Genomic DNA, 22,344 nt, shown 5'->3' on the forward strand with positions numbered 1-22,344 from the left:
CTTTGGAGAGCCAAAGCTGTATGTGATCCAGCTCCGCCTTGGTGTCTGTGTCCTGCGTACACGAGTGAATAGAAAACAAACAAACAAAAAAGATCAAACAGAGAAAAAAAAAAGAAGACGTTCAACCAAACGGCAGCAGAGCGTAAACATAATGCAGAGCTGTTTTTTTTTTTAAAGCCACAGATGTCTTGGCTGAATGGCCCTAAATTAGTCTTGCGGCAAACGGAGACAAAATTAAACCTACAAAACTTTTTTTTACAAGACCATGTCTTCTCGCCATCTGGCTCAAGCGCTTCAATCTCTGTTACACCTATATGCTGTTGGCTGAACACAAGCGAGTGTTGTGGTATTGATCCAGTGGTATACCCCTTTTATTATCTCTTCTCCCATCCAAAGGCTGCTTTCGGCTTTGATAGCACCACTCTCGTAGAAAAGCATAAATTCTCAAGCCCATTTGCTGTGAGGGGGCGGATAAATGGATGTGAAATCCATGAAAAGCCAACATGGCATGGAGAGGAATTTTATCCTGAGCTCATTAGGAAAAGCATGTTTCCTTATTCGTGCACCGCAATGTTGCACAATATGCTGATAGAATATTTATTTCTCTGTCTGCCTTCCACATTTTCAAGAACGCTGTTTTAATTGGGAATGTTTGTTTGGACTTTTGTTCTGCAGATATTCCTTGGCACGCTAGCCGTGGGAGAAATCAAGTCTGGCTTCGGCTTGTCAAGCTAACAGTGGGCCATAGAGGAGGGGAGGAAGAGGGTCCTAAAGCTTCTTCATGCTTTTTGACAACAGGGCAGCTGGGTGTAAGGGAGACCAGAGTAAATAGGTGCTGTGTGGAGTCACAAAGATGCCCTGATCAAAGATGTCTCTCTCAGTTTTCTGTCACAGTTTCTAACGTCCTCTCTGTTGCTTCTCTGCCCTGACTGACTGGCAGAGATACTAATGTAAACGGAAGATATCCCCAAAGAAAAATCTGAAGGCACTGTCTTCAACACACTATTATTGTAAACAGTGAGTGTGTGTGTGTGTGTGTGTGTGTGTGTGTGTTGTTTTTTTTTGTGTGTGTGTGTGTGTGTGTGTGTGTGTGTGTGTGGAAACCACAAACCCTGCTACCATGATGCCTTTAAGATCCACTGTTGTCTTTTAAGTTTAAAGGAAAAGCTGTTTAGGTAAGAGATGGTCCAGCAGGTAAACAGCGCCTGCTGTTTTCTTTCAAAGTACCTCCACCATGCTCACCCACCTCTATCTCTTCCTCGCTCTATGTCCGAGAAAACTGCACACGTGAGAAAAAGGCCCTGAAGTACATTGTTCCAACAGGTATGCTAATACGATTCACTAGAAGGAGGAATCTCTCTCCTAGCCCTCCTATGTCATGGTTGTGACACGCCTCAGGGGACTGCTATGCATAGATTATATTACTGCACATGCTGGAGAATTTGGAATAATATGTATATGTATGTCCTGTTGCATCCATACGGTTATGTAGATGCTCTATTAGCGTACCCTCAAAGAAAGATAGCCACAAAAGAGGCCCTGCAGGCTTGATGTTCTACCTGCCCGTGTTTTATCCCCTCCTTCTTCTCCTTATATAGGTATTTTACAAGAGCTGCAGGCCATCTCCAATTAGGGGCGCTACGCTGCTTCCCCACCCCTACTGCAGCTTGGGCCCAGTGAGCATATCTTGCCCTCTTTCCCACATGGTGGGATCACAGTGAGGTGATGCGTGACTGCTCGTGATTGAGCCCTCTTTAGCTAACAGGTGCTATCATCTCTGCAAACCTTCGCCAGCGCCTCACACTCATAGTCCCCACAAAAGGTGTATAAGAAGAACAAATGTATGAATTATCTGATCACAAAGACAGACACAGCGTGAAATCCCAGACTGAATAATTTGATTGAAAATTGCCTTTTGGACTTCAGGATAAGAGCAAAGAAAAGGTGCTGAATATCAGAGGAGAAGGTGGTTTCCTTGATTTGTGTAGGCAAACCCCGGTGATTTCCAGAACTGTTCACCCGTTCTGAATGGTCTGAAGACATGGGATCGACACTGCATTATGAGGAATGAAGTAGCCCAGCTTTCCTTGAACTAGGACGGGTGTTGGGAGGGAGTGTTTGCTCCCAACAGGCCCCTAAAGAATATGTTTAGAAAATAGCCCAGAATCTTCGTAATTTATCAGGATGACACGTCTCTGCTGGCTTATAATTTTGAGAGGAGAGGGTACTCGATACATTTTACAAGACACCTGGTGAGAGCTTGGCTCTGGTGCCTGGACAAGGTTTAAGAGCTCCCTCTCTCCATGTCCTCCTCCTTATCACTCTCTCCACTTCTCTACAACATCCCCCTTCAGGTTTTGCCCTGCTTCCCTCCCTCCAAATCACAGTCTTTGCACCTGTAACCCCTGGGTGAGAGATGATTACACCTTCCAAAGCAGAAATTGAACTGAGAGCTCGGCCCTGACCGCACTCGCACACCTCCACCTCCACCTCCACCCACCTTGACTTAGAAACACCAAAACAAAAACCCTTAAACATAGGTGTACACCGAATCAAATGTATAGGATGAACATTTGCTGCATGAAGTACATATAAATGCATCATGTCGGTACTTCTTCTCCAACATACACCTGCCCTTTGTCCATTGATAAGCACATCAAACCCCAACCCCCACCACCCAAAGCTGTTTGGAGCTACAGTAGCAGGAAATTGGAAATTGGACCAAATTGGACCAAAGGCTAATAATAATAATTCACTTATCCCCGAGGCTAAATTACGGGTCGCCAATGTCCTGTTTTTCTGCATGCTATATCTCCCGCGGAGTTGGCAACAAACTCATTTTCCCCACTAGAAAGAATCACAAAGACTATGTTTGCAAAGTGAGAGAACGGAAACAGAGAAAGAGAGAAGTAGGTATAAACAGCAAGGGGAGATTGAGGTTGAGGGCAAGAAGGATAAAAATGGGGGAAAGATGGTGGATTGAAAGAAGGGGGTTAAAAAAAAAGGGGGGCGAGATAGCTTGTCGTTCCGAACTTAGTTACAAGCTGCTCGTATGACAGGTAATTTGGGCAAATTCTCCACAGAGCCTGCAGCAGACGGCGGGGGGATAAAGACGAAAGGAGAGAGCAATAAGAGAGAAAAAAGGGAAAGGGAGAAGAGAGGGGAGGGGAAGGAGGGGAGAAGCACTGAGGGGGACGTGCACAGACTACCTGACACGGCCTGAGTTGGGTCTGAGAGCAAGACAGCAAATGGGTTTCCAGATTCCAATCAGAGGAGAGGGCTGGGATAGAATGTGGGGGCGAAAAGATGGAGGGGAGGAGGGTGAAACAGGGGCGGAAGTCATCCTGTTGACAGAGTTTGATCATTTTATTTATCCGCAGCAAGGAAGAGATATCAGAAGCACTTTTTAATTCAATTTCTCTTTTTCTGTTGGGACTGAAAGATCAAGCAAGGCGAGGAACGGAGCGGCGAAACAAAGAAAAGAGGGGGAAACACGTATCTCGATCCCCCGATTTATTCAAGCTCTGATTTATTCACTTGTTTGCCTAACTCGTGCTTAGTGTGTGCATGTGCAGGCAGGTGTGCATTCCTCTCAGTACACTTCACGTTGGGGCAAAGCAAGTCTGTTAGACTGTATTTATAGAAAGCTCTTGTTCTTGTTCGGCGCGTGGCTGTCTGTCAGTGCTCAGAGCCAATTAGAAAACACTTGTTAATGGCGCAAGCGCTCCCTTTCCCTCTCGGTGTGTGTGGTTGTGATGACTTTATTCTCCCCCGCAGTGACAGTAACGGAGGTGTGGACGACAGTAACAGAGATAACGATGAAGGGGATAACGAGGTGTTTGTCCCTGTGGGTGGAGGTCCCCTCAGGGGTTGGGGGGGGGGGCTCTGCTGGCTTCCCTTTCCTGTGGTGACTCATGCTTCAGAGGAGGAGAAGCGCTTACCCTGTGTTGACCTTTTAACCCTGCCTCCTTCTGTGCTCAAAGCCTCAGGCATCACAGATATGACCCATCCTTTTCTCGTCACACGCACACACGTGCCAACACAGCCTTGAGCACATGCTACACACACATATATGAATACTCCAGTGCGCATGCACAAGCACATCCCTCCTGACATCATCCTTCTTCCAGGATTCTGGATTCATTCAGATTCACACTGAGAAAAGGCCTGGTTAACAAACGCGCACATGTACACGTGCATGGCTGCGAAATGCACACACACAGAAATGTGCACAAACACACTCTACCCTCTCCAAGTCGAGCACACCATCTGCACCCTAAACAGCGTCCGGTGCTACACAGCAATCTCACAGTTTATGACCTACTGTAGTAAGAGGGGAAAAGCCACATAAGTCCTGCACATAAAAATGAAGAGACAGGGGCAAAGTGAATAAAAACAGAAATGTGGAGAGAAACAGGGAGTTTTCTTTTTTTTTTAAAGAAGACATACTCTGATGTAGATGGAGTGGTAACAAGGGGACCTTAAAAGCAAAAAGCAGTCAGGACCAAATCTGGAGGTGGCTGCAGATTATAGAGGAGGGTGCACAGTTAGGGCTGGGTCTCGTTAAAAAGATTTCAATACGGATACCGTGATTTCAATACCAGTTCCTGAACGATTTTCGTTTCGACACGAATCATATAAAATCCATTTTAACAAAGATAAATTACAACATTGCAGTAAAAACCTCTTTTTCAGCTCCCCCATAACACACACACGTGAGCCTTATCTCTGTGCTTGACGTAGTGTTGCCTCTACAACGTTAGACAGCCAATTACAAGCATTATTAGATCTGGGTAGGAGCATGCTGCATGCTCATTGGCTCACTGACGCTGATGAGATTTACTCCTTAGGTATTGAAATTTGGTATTGAATGAAAAAAAAGGCATTTTTCAATACTCGATACTATGGATCCAATTCGGTCGACGACTAAAAGTATCGACGTTTGGTACCCAGCCCTAGTGCAAGGGCGGGGTGTAGGGGTGAGGGTGGGCTAGGGGGTGATGGGTTGAAGAATGAGCGCAATGAAATATAATCACAGACAGTAAGAGAAAGGATTACCTCCTTTGCTTCAGTGGAGTATGTAATTGTGGGAAAAAAACAGTGATTCACTGTGACAACAAAACACAATTGTGCTGCAAAGAACCGAGTGTGATACTGGGAATTAGCAGCCGTGATAAAGACGGAGATAACGGTGAGAAGATGGGGAGGAAAGATTCTGCTGATTATCAGTGTTGATGATAACAGTGTTGGTGGTTATCATAATGAAGGTGGTGAGAATCAAACGTGGCATAATGTCTTGATATGAGAAAAAAAAGATGACTTGATTAAAATTGCTACTGATGCCAGTGATGATAGTGGTATTATGTTGGCACAATTTTAATCACACAGATTTTACATATTCTGCCATAATTCAGGATAGCAGGAAGGCTGTTTTGCATCACATAATTCCCTTTGTAGAACGTCGTAGAACGAACTCCTCCATATGACTTCATGAATATTCAACCACCAAAACTGCCCTGGGGTATCAACACTGGTGTCACTCATTTGCTTTAATTTTACATCTAGTATGACTGCTAACCCTAAAAATTAAATTAGGGCTACATGGCCATGTTATACCTACAGAAACAAATTATTTTAAATTGAATTAACTTTAAGCTTTTAAGCTTTTCCAACCTCTTTCCCCTCAGTCGGTGAAGGTCCCACCCCAACTCTTGTCACCCATACTGATGAGCTGTCAACTATCTAGCCTGAGGCTGAGGTAACCAGCATCCATAAAGGACAGCACGGGTGTGGAAGAACATGAAAATTGAAAATGTTGGCAACATTGATAAATCATTCCACGTTTATTAAAGTTTCTGGCTGCGAATGTTTAGACCAAGGGCCGAAAACAGTGTTTGAATTTTCAAGATAATGCCATCTAGTGGTTAGATTCACAACCACTCCAGTGCCAGAGGGTACTACAAGCTGATTAGAGGGAAGGATCTGTACTTGGGTCCCTTGGTATTACAGGAGGGTTATTACATTGTGTTGTCTGGATTGGGCATATTGAGTGTTGTAAGTGGGGAGGAACTTGTGTCTGTTAACGTTTGAGTCATGTTGTATGATTATTTGATCCTCATACATGCAGGAAATGAAATTCTACTGTGTGCAAACCTGTTTTCACAAACTGGAGCTTCACCAGCAAAGGTGGGGGAGCGCTGATACAGGTAACATTGAAAACTCTTGTTGTATTTAAACCTAATAAGATTTGTTTGTGTAGACGCACACTTCAAACATCAATGTGAGAAGTAATTACATTTTGAAAAAAGGATGTGGAGGTAATCACATGACAGCTCAGGCTGCAACAAAAAAACAATGTCACTTAGATAGGACCAACATAAATAACTTCACATTGGGAACGACAACCAGTGATGAGTCATCTTTCCATCGGATTGAAGTTGTACCTACTGTACTCCACAATCCGTCTTTTTTAATCTTTTGAGAAGCGCGTTGTTACATTACATGTCATTTGGCTGACGCTTTTTATCCAAAGCGACTTACAATTGCTATATATGTCAGAGGTCGCACGCCTCTGGAGCAACTAGGGGTTAAGTGTCTTGCTCAGGGACACATTGGTTGATGCATCGCAGAGGGAATTTAATCCGGGTTACCCGCACCAAAGGTATGTGTCATATCCACTGCGCCATCACCACCACCTGTTGTAGTGCATCTTTTTGTATGCCATGTGCATAAAAAAGTTCTTACTATTATTTCATTATTAACTACCGCATCCACAATGTTTTAAACTGTACACAATTGAAAATGTTCACATGCACAAGCAGGATCTGAAACAGATGTATAAAGCGATGAATTTCTTTTATTATTTTAATGTCAAAATTTGCATAGCATAGGTTTCGGATACACGTGTACCAATCTGATTATGTTGTCTTGCTGCCTCTAACTGGAAGCTCTATAAGTTAAGTGCCATACTTGTGTAAACAAAGCTTTGATTAACTGCTCTTTACTCTGACCCCAATCTTAGAAAAGCCCAGATATGGCCTAACTCTGCGTTGCTTTACACAGGTAATGTATGGCAAGGTCATCCGTCAACCCTGTGTAATTAACTGGGTGGCCTGAAAATGCGCCTTTAGGATACCATTAACCCGTGCTAGCCTAACGAGGCTGTGTAAACACGGACTAAATTCACCAGCAAACACACATCTGTGAATAGAGTGAGTGGGAGAGCAGAGAGGAAAATCCATTTCATGAATATTGGATTTCATTATGAGGATGAAGAAACAGCTTTGCTGTGGATCATTCTTTAATGACCCAAAGTCCACATGCATGAATCTTTTAGTAGTGGCTGTCTGTTTGATATGGAGGAAGAAATGAGAGAGAAAAACAAGGGGAGAGCTGTTTCCCCACTGGGTTTTGACAGACCATGAGACAGGACTAGGGTTGAGCACCTGGATCATGGACTCAGACAATATTTTTGGACAGGTGTTCTTGCAGGAACAGAAAGAGGCCAAGTGGATATTCAGTTTTCAGACACACTTGTTGCAGTTTCTCTTATTTATGGACACCTGCAAAAGAGAAGCAACAGATATTTGGTCCAGATTTAATGTTTGTGTCAAATATTACAATGCAATTTTTGGATGCTTGAGGATGGTTTTATTTCTCTGTTTGTTTTCAATATAAGAGAAGAAGCTTACCGCTGATAGACTTTCCTTCCCTCCAAACCGATTGGCCAATAGGTCAGACTCCTCACTTTACTCCTCTCCTGTCTGGAGCCACTAGACTTCATCACCCTTCAGTTTGGGTTGTCGTCGCTAGCAATTTACAAACAACTCACCTTTCTGGCCAGGTCCAAATTTCCACAGACCCAATTTTCAGAGAATGTGACACAACAAATGTGTGAGTTGGATTTGTTTGCAACTCAAATCCTACACCAAGATATTTTCTTTGTGTCTTAGTTTGGAAACGGAGGGCTGTTATATTCAAAACATTTGGCCTAAAAATGTTTTTTTTTTTACTCTAACAATGTTTTTCAATCAATCAGTGCCTCAGAGTTGATCGACATCACAAGTAACTGAAGAAAATGCTGGTGAGAAATAAAGCTAACATGCCAGGGAACATGATGTAAGCTAATATTAGTCAGTGCTGCTGAGTTGATTTGTAACCTTTAGTAATGTTGTGAAAATCAGGATTTTGTGGTTATATCAAAGCGCATCTGTATTCAACGATACAACCCAGAATATCTGAAAAGGGAGTATGAGATCAAAAGACCAGCGTGTGTGCACAAGATCAAAAGCTTAAAGCCAGTTCAGAAAAATTAAACATATTATCAATCACTTGTAATTACAATACATGCCACACTGGTATTGCTGAATTAATGTTTTCCTGCAGTTTGAGGGGAAGCAAGTTTCCTGATTATGGAGCTATTTAAAGTCAGCAGCTATACGAATACGCAGGTGGAGTAACACAGGCATGAAATGAAAGTGACAACCAACCTGGCAGAGCTAATAAATAAAACAACCAACCACAGCCAGACACAGCCCTCCATATGGTGTGCTTATGTGTCAACCAACTCTATGTGGCTCATCCATCCTTTGTGCAGAGTACAGTCCATCCCAGGAGTGGCCTTACCTTTTCCAGTCCAGCCAAGTGCATCCTGTAATTTAGCATTCTTTTTACCTTCCACTTCCTTACATTACAGGTGTTGCTTCCCTGCCTCCCTACCAATGTCAGTGGTTTGTAACTTGGGCCACCGATTAAAATTATTTACACATAAAAGTATTATTTATGCAGTTTTTGGATTGGCAAAATGTCTTTCTTCTATAGATTTTGCCACTGCCAACTCACTCTTTTGTCCTGGGGAAGGTGTAGACAATGGTTCTCTCCAATACACCTGAATCCCTTACTGGCTTCCCATCAGCAACATTAAAATATGTTCAAATGAGCGTCAAGCCTGGAATCACTGCGTTCAGGAATCAAATCTGTGTCTTTGAAAGGGTTGGCAAGTGTTTTTCCCCTGTGCCACGATCAAGTTAGAATAATAATCACATCCTGTTTTGACATACTTTTACACAGGAATATAACCATGTTACCAATCGTTAGCTAAATGTGTCAATTTGTATCAATATCTGAGTCATTAGAGCCATTTATCTTTGAGTCTAAAAGTGTGACTTTCATTAACAGTGTCATTTGTATGGCTAGTCCCTGGTTCTATTGAGTGAGGTACCCATCTCAGCATTGCTACTTTTGTATGTTAGTGACGTAAAGCATGGGCAATAATCCAAATTATTAATTGTGCTATCATTGAACAAAGTATTGTTGTACAAAATAAGGCAACTTTAATCAAAAATTAACAACAATAAAATGGCAAAGTTTTGTTTTAATGAAGCATTTTGTCTGATGTAATGCATAGAAGTGAAATACAATTTGATTAGTTTATAGAAAATTGTACATACATTTGCCATGTTCGGACATCTGTATATAGATATTGGAAAAAGTTAATTATCATTATTTCTATTATTATCGTGATATTGATAACAGCCACATTGCCCTCCCCTAAAGTGATTTCAGCATCATGTACTTTTCACCAACACCTGCTGTGATATACCATTTACATGACAGATGTTAGATGGTGTAATCTCTTAACGAGCATGGCATGAATCAAGTTATACATATCAATCATTCCCATTAAACTAGCTGCAAAGGGAGTACGTTACAGTGGGCACCACATCAGGGGAGGCGCAGCTTTTATTACTTTGTGAGTCGTGAAGATGTGGTGTTCCCCAGGTAATCAGGGCAGACACAGAAGGTTGACAGCTCTGATGACTTTTTTTTATCACATATGTCCATATCCCTGTAGGCATCAAGTTGCCCCAGAAAAAGCAAACAGATGGCCTTAGGTTGTGCGCTTGTGTCTTTAAGTGTGAGCTGATAGCAGGAAGTAGAAATGGGTGACTGGGCACAGTCAGATGGCCAGGGGTCCCCGGGGCTGTGCACCAAAGCATAACTTATAGAACACAAAGTGGCTGGGTTTTACATTATAATAAATGTCGCGCTACTCTCATGCAATTCTACCCACTTCCATGTTTGACTGTGTAATTACTGTCCTCCAAATTGAAATGTTGCAGTTTCAAAGACACAGTATTTCAAAGCCATTCAGTCTATATGGCTTGACAACTTGTGTTGTGCCATCTCTGCATTCAGCCTGTGCAGCACACTTGTATAAAAGAGTATCTGCTCATTTAGAAGTCCCTGCTTTAAGGAAAAAAAAAAAATCACTGTGCTACATCAAACTGTACTGTCAAAATGCTGACAACAGATATCTATATATTTGAGAATAAAAACCTCGCAGTGATGAAGGGAGCAGAAATGAGGCATTAAATGGAAGACATTTGCTTATTCAGTACATGATATCAAACATATTTGCTGAAGTGCATTATATTCAGCACCATACCAAATTTAAGAGGCAAAACATGCTTAATCAAGTGCAATCCATTACACATATGATGTCATTGCTTTGACCGTATGAAATAATTGAACCTTAAGGCAAGTCCTCTCCTGTCATCACAATTCTTCACATTATTAATGTACCACACAAAACCAGTCCAGTAAAAAAATCTAATTAAAGGAAAATCAATCGCACCAGCAGAAGTCCTTCCAACATTTTGGGATTTATAAATGCTCTATAGGGCTGAATTGAAATGCAATTCTTTGCTAAAACTTTTCGCACTGTAATCGATCAGCTGCTATCTTTCTTTTCTCTCTCCCATCACAAAATCTTAATAGAAGCCTGATGTCAATAAGGTTTGATCATGATGGATTCAAGAGAGGATCAATCACGTCGGCCTGATTGAGAAAACACCTGCACTGTCTGCCCCGCATTTGTCATGTCTGATTTAGCTGCCTCCCTGCAGTATACAGATCAATTTTGATTACAGCTGTCAAAACCCAAAATAACAAACAAAGGTAACTGCAGATTTGATAAAGCAGATATTTACGATAAATAGGCCAACATAAATCTTAATAACAAGTGTTAAATTGGGTTGTTTATCTTCTATGCTTCAGATATCATCTGATTTAAATCTTTAACACTGAGGGCCTTGCTCTGACATCAGCGTGATTTTGTTTGGTTGTTTTTCTAAAGTCTTTTTTTTTTTTTTTTATCTTGAACCTCACATTTTATTTTGTATTGGTAGCCTCTCATCACATCATCACTCAGTCTATGTCTAAATTTGTCATTGTATAATATCGTTTAAAGGCATCTCTATCACTGAATGTTTTTCATCTAGTCCATCGCAGCAGAAATGCACAACAGTTTTGTTTTTAAAGAGGTAGTGAAACAGGTTCAGTGGAACATAAATCAACAAATTTATTTACTATAATGTCAACAATTCCAATAACTCTTACTGTGTCTAAAAATACGGTTGTTGTCAGGAATAGATATTGACTTGTCAGCAAAAACATGTATTAGAGTACTGTTGCCCAACATTAAGCAGCTAATTGCCCTTTTCTGACACCTTTATTATTCCTTAATGAAATTCTAGGTCTGCTGGCCAGATAAAGGTCACATTGATACAGTCACTACCCCCTTGATGGGGAGAGAGTGGGATGTTTTGCTGCTGTGACAAAATGATTTCAGAGTCATTTGTAAAGGGACATTTTCTAAAATGTTTTAGTTTTTATGTTGGGCACTTCCAGCACTATAAGTATATTAAACATAGCATTAACCCAGAACATTGGGTTCTGGCAATAATTTGTATGGATACATTCACATGTGCTCTAGCACTGGAATAACTGTTGCAACCAGGAGTAAACAGCAGCTCAACAAGGACAGATTGATGAGGATTTTTAATTGGAAATTTGACTTGAATCTCTGGAATGATGTTATGCTTTTTAATGAGTTCGATTTGGCCAAATTCTATCATATTTAGTGCTGCTCTAACACGAGGAAAGGAAAAAAAAAAAGTGTTTTTAAAATAAACTACAGCCCTGAAATGTCTAAAGAAAAATATTTCTAATGAGATTTTTGTAAATCTCACTGGCACCCCAAGATTGATATTACACAATAAATTAGACTAGCACTATTCACCCACATCCCTCAATGAATTAAAGAACACAATGTGATTGAAACACAGTTTCAAAACACACCACATACTTGAAATGTCTCAAATAATGTCTGAATCGAATATTGTGCTCACAACCGCCCTCATGCAGGTCCAAGCACTAATGGAATATCACTCACTGAATCACAGAACTGGGAAGAGCAGCATTAGTGTTATCCAACCCCACATCTAATTAGTGAAAATATCATAATACAATAACACAGCAGAGTCTTCTCCCAAACCCAATTAATGGTATATTTCAGAACAAATGTTTGATGAAATCTTACCTGACATCCCAATTACCACAATAGCACGGCAATATCACACATATATTTGGTTCAAAAAATATTCCTGTGATCTTTTGCTTCAAAATGTGCGCCGCAATTTTTAACACCCTGCTACCGAAAGGACATGGTGAAATGAATCAAAGACAATGTGGAACATGTCCTGTAAGTCCATTTATGGACTGTCAGAGCCAAATCCTTGGTGAAATTCTGCTTAACTGAGTCTTACTGTCAGGGTGTCGCGCTAATATGGACACTTTATTACAAGAAAATCCCACCGGCACCTTCACAGGCAGAGCTGGAGCCACGTGCCGGCCTTAAACGACAGGACAATTCTCTCTGGCATATCTCTAAATCACCGTATAAGCTCTGAGTGGAAGGGCTCAGAACGACTACGGCAAGCACCGACTACCACTAGGCATCGGCACAGTTTGTTTTCCTAATTATGTAGCTTTTCAAATAGCAACCAAAACATGTAATCTTAGTATTTGATTGCTGTGTGTGCTGGCAATTTTAAAAAGAATGTCTAAATATAATATTTAATGTAACCTGTGGATTCTTGACAAGCTTCAAACCACTCATTATGATGTGGGGGCACTGCTTGAGCATCTTATTAGAGGTGTGCTGCCTCGCTGGAATGACTCCCCAACCAGTGGTATATCACATTAGCACCAGCTCCTTAATGCCGTAATATAACACAACAAGTGACCCTGAAACAATTTCACTACTCCCACTCACCGCAATATCACCCAAACAGAGTTTTCATTGGCAGGATAAACGTGCCATGTTTTTTTTTATTCCACCTAATCATCTGCAAAATCAATCCATCTCGATCACTGCCTGTTGCGGGTCTCCGAATCCCTCCTCCCCTTCCTCCCTCACACCATCTGTCTCTCTTCCCTAGCTTCCTCCCAGCAGCCCTCCTTCAATCATTTTTTCATAACTCCATCTCTCCAGCCTGTCCACCCTCATAAGCTCTTTCTGTCTTTTCCTCCCGCTGCTTCTCACTCCCTGCATTAAACATATACATTCCACACTATACACGCTGCATGTAATGTACATCTTGTGTGTGAAAATTTCACAGCAATGTGAGAACATATCAGCTAATGGTTGTAGCATGTTGGTATTGACGCTGGCCACGCCTGCAGCGGCAACATGTTAGCCGCCTCAGCTGCCCGACCGGCTCATTATCATTTAGAACTGCTCGCTGCACAAACTACACTCCCACGCGGACTGTCACTAACTCCTGACAGGAATTAGAATTATGTGAGAGAGATTCTTACAGTCACTATTATGTAGTGCCAAAGTCCAGGGACCCAGCCTCTCATATGCCTCTTTTTGTTCCCATTGGAGACAATGTTGGTATGTGGTGCTCGTTAGCACACCCGGTGTCGCTTCTCCACCCCTCACTCATGCCTTCTCTCTCTCTGTCTATTAAGGTCTGGGACACAATTATCCCCATTCTCTGCCTCTCTCTTTCACCCTCCATCTCTCCCGCTCACTGTGAATGAGAGTCTGGAACACAATTACCCCTGTTCTCTATCTCCCTCTCTTGCACTTTATCTGTCCCTCCCTCTCTCTATCTCTCTCTCCACCTCTTATGGCTTCAGGAGAAGTCTGTGAAGGGAGCAGCTGCTGAAATATTTATTGATCTGTTTTCCACAGTTTTATTTATTTCCCTCTCTTCCTTCTTGCCGTGCCTTCCCCTCTGCACAGACCCAGAAACACCTCCAGCGCCACGAGAAGTCAGAAGGCAGTGGAGGGGCTGAAAATCCACAACATGAAACCATTATTTAGCATTTGTTGCGCCAAGTAGTTTTACCTGTGTAAACAAAACTAGAGGCGCGAGGCTGGGATGAAGGCAAATGTGAGAACAACAGCATCAGCTACAGCGAGAACAGATGCACGGCGCAGATTGAGCCGTGAGACAGGTGGATTGTTTGCCATATTTTGATGCCGGCATCCGCTGAAGGGGGTTGTTGACAGGAAACACCAAGGTGCTGCTCCTTAAAAGGAAGTTGTACACAATTGCAGGCTATTGAAGTAGTAGTAGTCATGGCAACAATGCCCTGAGCAATTATAATTACAATGGTAACAGTGTTAGCACTGGACTAAATGGATTCACTGACGAATCTGACGTTATCTCTGCGTAATTAAAGGGCTTCCGTGCTATCGTATGTCCCCGTGGTAAATATCAGCTCAGTTAACTGGGAGTTTTGAGGTTACTCCAACGGCGAGCAATTCAGCAGTCGTTTGAAACTAATGTTTTTCTCTAGCCTTCTGTTGTAGCACGAGTGATTAAACTTCCACACACACATACACGTACACATGGGAAGAATCACACACATAAAAACATGCACACACTGAGGCACAAAAACACATGCACACACACACACACACACACACACACACAAAGCTAAGTCCCATCACCAGCCATGGCCTGCATTAGTGCCTAAGCCTTTTCCATTGATTTGCCGGCGAGCTCCTTGTCTTTTGGTAATGAGGACAGGGAGAGAAGCGGGACCCTCGTCCCTCCCGGCTCCCCTAGGACAAGCCGCCTGCACTAATCTGAATTGTGTTTCCAATGATGCTAACTCCCTGGCACAAAAAGACACTAGAAGGAAGAGGAATAGAGAGGAAGAAAAAAAAAACACACAGCGCTCTCTCTCTCTCCGCCTCTAACAGTATTCATTCCCCTTAAATGTGTTACATCTGCACATCACCAAACAAGAAAACATCTCTGTTTCTCCCTTTCTCTTTTTCCCTGCAGATAGCTCAATCTGCAGTGTAGACTGAAACCTTGAAAGCCAAAGGGAAGAAATTTGCACTGTGCTGAGACTGATTTGATTTTCTCAATTTGAACGCTATTGAAAAGAGATCAATAAGACTCATTATCCATGCTGATGTGTGTATATATATATATAAAAAGATGTCCCCTCATATCCCTTATGGGTCCATTGGCTTTCCATTGATTTACTGCTCACACCTTCAGAGGGGGAGTTAAAATTCATCTTCCCAGTGGCCCATGTAAAAGGAGCTATTCCACAGTGTATGCATGCATACGTTTACTGTACTTCTCTGTGTGAGAGAGTATGTGTGTGTTTGTGTGTGTGTGAGAGAGTGTGTGTGTGTGTGTGTGCCTACGTGGGTGGTGGTTGATGTGAGTACACGGACCACCACTTATTCCTGCTTCTACAGCCACTCTGCTCCCTCTTGAATGATCCTTCCCCATACACTAAATAAAACATAGCCTTTTTTCGTTTGTTACAGTGAGAACCCACAGCCAATGTTCATATTCACACCAGGACCGACGCAGGTCTTTACACTGGGACTGGGACGCGGGGAGGACGAGGGGAGGTTGTAACGGAGCAAATTACTACAGTAATTAAACACAGTATAACTACCTGTCCCGAGCTGAAAGCTGTCCTAGTTCCTTTCCATTACACTGAACTCCATATATTATAACTGTAATTATAATTACAAACAAGCCTTGCTGTAATCATTATTTATGACACTGACACTATGTGTAATTGCCAACCCCCCGAACCAATATGTGAGGCCCAGTGAAGTGTTTATCAAAACCGACAGGAAAAATCTCAAGGGCACCGAGGTGGTGCCGCGCCCGCCGATCGGCCGCAGCTACACTGTGGCTAACCATTCTCAAAGGATTTGAACCTGTGACCTCTCAGTCACCGCTCTGGCCAGATAGCTGCTAACACTCCGAGATGCAGAGTTGAGCCTCAGCCTGGCAGGTCGCGGGGTCACCAGCTCAGGGGTTATTCATCTCTGTCTTGCCTGTAATTGGCAATGCTGCAAAACCTACGAAGTGAGAGCATGATAATGAATACAACTCGATATTCCTCTCTGTTCTGGTCTTTTAGTATTGCCACTGATACCTGCCACCCCTTAAGTAAAGACTTTGAGCTGCTTCCTGTAGGGCAGAGGCATAGACTCCCCAGAGCCAGGAGCAACAGATTCAAACATTTCTTCTCTAAAGCTCACTTAATTTACAACCAAAAAAAAGCCCTGTCCTATTGCCTTATTCTTCTTACCAATTTATCTCACAGGTTTCTTTTTTTTTACAAATGTATCTTTATTTTTTCCAGTACTATTTCTTATAGTTATTATTGTGTGTTACTCGTTCTAAATCCTATTTCTTTTTTTAATCTGAATTACTGATGGATGAGTCTGCTTTGGAGTGTCTGTTTTGGCCTTGCTGCAAGCCCAATTTCCTATGCAGGACAAAAAAAGACTGAACTGGTTGTATTTTACAGGCCTTGATTTGGATCCTCAACACATTGAAATCCAATAGCAATACTGTCAGTGGCTGCTTAGTAAGAAGTAATTAAATTTTTATGTATTAATTCTTAAGCATTAATTAAAAAGAAGTTTCAAACACCAATTTGTTTTCCATTACAGCACCTGCCTCTGCCAGTCCTAGGTCAAAACACAGCTAGATATTCTTAAGGTACTATGGATCCACTATGTGCAAGGAATATATTCAGTGGAAGGTGTTGGATGCACAGCATCACAGGCCACCACAGAGCAGCAAGAGAAATAGAGAAAAATTGAAACCCAAGGGGAAAACATTCAGACCGCAGACCCACTCCAGGCTGGTTAAACCTCCAACCCTTGTCCCCCAGGCTCTCGAGACAAAATCCAGGCCCTCTCACTCCAACAGATAAATAAAACCTGCCAAAATGGCAGAGCATTTATAAGCCAAACATGGAGAACAACAGCACACAGAAACCATGGATTTCAAAGAGAGGGAGAAAAAGCAGAGTCCCCTCCAGAATAGGAGCGCAAGGCATCTGTTGATGCTGGCATCGCCCTTCTCTTCATCTTCAAGCCAAGACTGGTGATCCAGTCGAGTGTGTGTGTGTGTGTGTGTGTGTGTGTGTGTGTGTGTGTGTGTGTGTGTGTGTGTGTGTGTGTGTGAGAGGGGGCAGGGATGAAGGAGGGTGGCTACGTGCTAACATGTGCAATGTGCATTGACCCCACTTGGCCCCCATATGTTGCTGAAACAAGGAAGATTGCGGGCTACAATGCGACCCCACCTGTTTCCACCTGTGTTCCTGCCTTGTACACTTCTTCTTACCAGAACCTCCATCACACCAGTGCATGTTGGTGGGAAGACCCATCTGTTGGCCTGTTTGAACATTAGTGACATACATGTACAGTATACAGTACAGTGTGTCATTGGATTTCCTGCAATACTTGCATTAATGGATAACTTTAAGGCAGAAATTTGTTTCTTTGGTATCTAAATGTAACATTAAAATACTAACCTCAAACATCCTCTACTGTGACCTATGTACTGTAGGCCGCCCGATAGCGGAAGCAATTTCTCTTGTCATCTTCACTTTTCACTGAATCAATGATGACATTATACTCATTATCAGACTGCAGGTTTCTATCACAACAGAAATCCTTTGAGCAGAAGGGTAAATTGTTTAATTTCATGTGGAGGTGTGTGTGGATACACTCACAGCCTTAATGTTCCATAAGACTCAATGTGTCTGGTCTTGTAGATGAAACAGGTTTTGATTAATTGCAGACAGCTTGTGTGCCAGAAATACACAGATATCTTACTGCATATATGAGTGGGCACTTGGCCATGCACCTTTCAGACATTTTAAGTGAAAGAAAAGGGGGAATTAATGTGGAAAGCAAAGGCATGACAGCATGCCAGGACCTGGCCATCGCACCCACAGAGTGGTTTGTACATTCAAACGGCAAGCCAGTAGGAAACCTTTCAATAGCTTAATTGTTTTTTGCTGCAAAGAAAAAACTCCTTTTCAACCTGGTTGGCATGCCATTGTACAGGTTCTGAAACACATTTTGCTATCTGTTTCTGGCGCCATGAAAAATAAAATGGTGCTATCTCTTAATAAATATTTGTTGTGCATAATGTGAAGTGGCTAAATAAGTGATAATCAGTGTCAAGAGGAAGACATATCTTCAGGTAAATAAAATATTCTTTCAGGGGAATATTTCTCATTCATCATTAACCAGGCAATAATAAATTACACACAATCTGCTAAACAATGGTGGTGAAGCATTTCAGTGACCACATACCACACTGGCCTGACTCTCAGAGGCACAGATACAAAAGGATAATTTCACTGCTGCATGATTTATTAAGCAGCGGACGGTGCCCTTTTAACAGTCATGTTCTTCCTTTATAATGCATGCGTTCTACCTTTAAAGACGAACGTGTTGTGGACCTACAGCAACTCAGAGCAGCAGGCAGGAGATCTCCGAGATGAATCTGATTCACATGTGCTGCAATGTGCACAACTCACATCAATATCCAATCATTCCTCAACTGTGGCTCGCATGATTGGTCACACCTTCACATCGCAAAAACCCACAGGTTACAAATTCAGAGGGCTGAAAGCTGAAATGAGACTCAGTACGGTTGTTGGGTTGGTTAATGTGTTGCTGTTTGTGTGCTGTGTGTACGTCCTGCAGGGCTGCCCGTCTGCTCTCTGCCTGGTGTGGAGAAGGCACTTCCTGTAGCAAGCCAACCATGACCAGCTGGGCTCTCCTGCCCACAAGGAGCCCAGGAGCAGGAGGCTATAGCCCGTCTGCATCTGCACGTTGTTAACCTCCCATCTTATTGCACTGACACATCAATTATTGTTATTAAGGGCTGGGGTAATTTATTTATATACTGATTTCCCACAGGATGAAGGCAGGACTAATTGAGCCAGGTGTGTGTATTTGTGTATGTGTGTGGATGGGCAAGGGGAAATTAGAGTACATGGTGAGAATACCGTGCACAACTAATATATGGTGGGACATCCCATAGCATGGTGAGAGCATTAGAGGATGACATGATGAAAAATGCGGGGATGATTTTAAATATTCCCTGGTTAGTGTTCCCTGAGGACAACAACAACATAACATAACACTGTTTGTTTGTGTTATTCATAATGAAGCAGTTCAAAATGCCATCTGAATCCTCCGGTTGTGCAAGTTATCTTGACACTGTAGAAGAGCGGATGAATGAAGCGTGTTTGTCTCTTTTGTTGAGCTGTGGGGAAGATGTTTTATGTCAGTGATAAAAGAGGAAAATGCTTGACTTCCCAGTGCATGTTTGACCACCTCCCCACCCCCCAACTGTCCATCTTTCTCAATTTCTCTCTCTCTCTCGACTTTGGTTTTGAAGAGAGAGAACAAAACACTGTCTTTCTCTCCTGAGTCTCTCTGCATTGCTTCTACCATACTTACATTAACCCCCCCCCCCTCCCCTCCCTGCTTTTGCACTGGTGGTGCGTCGTGTGCGTGGGATACCAGGACAGTCAAGTCACGTAAAGGAATGTTCACAGAAGGCTGGTGATGGGAGTCTTTTTTTTCACAATAAACATCTTAACATGCATCACTCGTTTGCTTACACGAGGTTGGCTTGGAGATTAACCTGGCGCTGCGCACACAAACACATTTACGCGTGCACACTTACGCGCACACACGCACGCACACACACACACACACACACACACAAATACAGCATCTATTTCAAATAGCAAATGGAAAGCTGGAGCGCAGTGGCACAGCAGACGTGTTATTCACAGGCAGGTAGACCCCCGCATCATTAGTATTCACCTCCACAACCGTTTTCAGAAAATGAAAGACGAAGATACATGTTTAGATGCGCAGCAGCACAGAACCGTCAGCACATCGCTAAAGTAGCTCGTAAGAACTTACCTTTCGACAGCAGTACCAGGATCAAACCGGCAAACGCGTTCCGCAAGAGGGGGCAGCCCATGATGGAGTTCTGATTGATTTTCTGCTTGTTTTTGCAGCCAAATGCCTTGGTATTCCTCCTTTATCGCGCCGTTGCGGGGAATCTGTGTATAAAAAAAAAACCGACCCAGTGGATGAATGTCAACAGCAATAGTCCAACACTTCTACATGTGACTGGACCAAAAAAAAAAACACAAGTCTTATCCACTGGACTTTTCCTTTTGATGACCCCCGTCGGAGATAGAGATAGGCGACGAGAGCTGTTTGTCTTCTCCTGTGTAGACTCTGTCAGCCAGGGGAAAAAAAGAAAACAAATATCCCAGACACTTAGTTTGGCTCTCAGTGCCTTGGAGGAAAATATTTTAGAAAATGCATGTGAAGAAATGGTCAAATATAAACTGTCCAATGACTTGACAGAAATATGCTTTTTTTATTTGTTCTCGGAGAACAGGATGGGGTCCGCGCGTCCTGACCAGTCGCCACTTGAGCTTAATTAGCCTGCTCCCGTATGTCTCCGTTGGTATGCAGCGCGTCTCGTCGCTCCGCACTCAGCGCGTCGCAGGGAGCAGCAGTGAATGCGAGGCTCACGAGAAATGGCATGATTGACAGTTCAAGGAGAGCCCCTTTCTCCCAATCACCGGCCCCAAGGAAGGAGGCGGGATTTACGATTGCGCCGATGTCCCGCTCGGAGAGGCCGGCCAAGGAGCCTCACCGACCAATCGGAGCTGAGCGGTGGGCGGGCAGAGAGCGAGGCGAAGCACGGCGCGGTGATAATGCAATGTGATTTATAGCCAGTTCGGTGTTGCTGCAGTACTCGGAGAAAACAGTCCACAGGGGGACAGACGGGCATAATAACTACAGGGACAGAGGTGTGTGTGTGTGTGTGTGTGTGTGTGTGTGTGTGTGTGTGTGTGTGTGTGTGTGTGTGTGTGTGTGTGTGTGTGTGTGTGTGTGTGTGTGTGTGTGTGTGTGTGTGTGTAGGGGGGTGCCATATGGGCTCCAGTGCGTGGGTTTTGGAGATGATAAATGAAAACAGAATGAGGTTGAATGACAAAGTTGTGCCGCTGATAAGCAGATGTTACTCAATTGCGGAAAATGAATACTGTCAGACCAGAGGAGGACATGATCATGCACACAGAAGTTGTGGGTAGACTGGGTGCACTGGGTGGAGTGTCAGAGCAGATTGTAACAGCACTGCAGAAAGCACCCCATCTGACTTAATCACACTGCTAACTTAATGACAGGCGACATAAACCCATGTAGGAAGACACTTTATATTCATGCAGAAGTACTAATGAGCCATTTATAAACATGTTAGTCGCTGCATCTGGTACTAAAAGTGCGAGAAGACGTTGCTTATAGTGAAGATCTAATTTTCTTTAAAAGGCCTTTCACATGGATGGGAGAGATAATCATCTTGCATGGAAGCTACAAGCCAGAGACAGACACACAGGAAGCCGTGAAACTCCCAGAAAACTCGATTGCTAAATGTATGCATACTTCCCCAACATTTTGCAGTTCGTTACAGTCATATTGCATCAGCGGACCTCCTCGGTCAGAAACATGTAACATACAGCTCACACAGTGGGTCCATTCCTTGCATATTAACTGTATACCTGAGTTGATTATTTCCATATTAGCTGATGTATTGTTCTACTTTTGACTGATACACTTGTTTCTTTATTCCCCAAATAACCAATTAATGCTCTATTGCTGCTGAGTGTATAAGTAACAAAGCACTATTTGCTGATGTATAGTATTTGGACAGAATTACAATAAATACAGTTGTATAAACTGACTGCATATCTGCTTCAGATGAAAGATGGGGAAAGAGCAACAGGCAAGCACGAAGAAAAGCCAGGACTGATTTATGAATCAGCTAATCAAAGCCCAGCATTTACTTACAGTGTGTGATTTGTTTGTAAATACTTAATATTCTGTATTAATTCAATTTGACACAGAGGAGTGAATAAGGAGCCAGTCATGTTCATAATGTTAACCACTCGCTCATTACGCCGTTATTTTTTAATGTTACTGTTAATGTTAATGTTACTTTCTAGATAATATATGTAATTAAATAAAAAGAATGATCTCGTCTTTGGCCTGAGGGAAACTGCAATTCAACATGGCTTATAGTCCCTTAACTACATGCTATTGTTTGTACTAAACAATTGCACAGTATGCTACACTGTTCCTCTAATCAGCATGTCCTCCTC

General features: G+C 42.7%; 1 protein-coding gene across 1 annotated transcript in view; it reads right to left on the reverse strand.

Annotated features, from left to right (window-relative positions):
* The window catches only part of iglon5 (IgLON family member 5), a 93,871-nt gene extending 73,721 nt beyond the window's left edge, over window positions 1–20,150 (reverse strand). The window contains exon 1 of the mRNA XM_039806618.1: window positions 20,090–20,150. Coding sequence (XP_039662552.1) covers window positions 20,090–20,150 — 61 coding nt within the window. The remainder of the gene's footprint in view (window positions 1–20,089) is intronic.
* Between the last annotated feature and the right edge of the window lie 2,194 nt (window positions 20,151–22,344).

This window comes from Perca fluviatilis, chromosome 7 (genome assembly GCF_010015445.1).
Source record: "Perca fluviatilis chromosome 7, GENO_Pfluv_1.0, whole genome shotgun sequence".
NCBI lineage: Eukaryota > Metazoa > Chordata > Actinopteri > Perciformes > Percidae > Perca > Perca fluviatilis.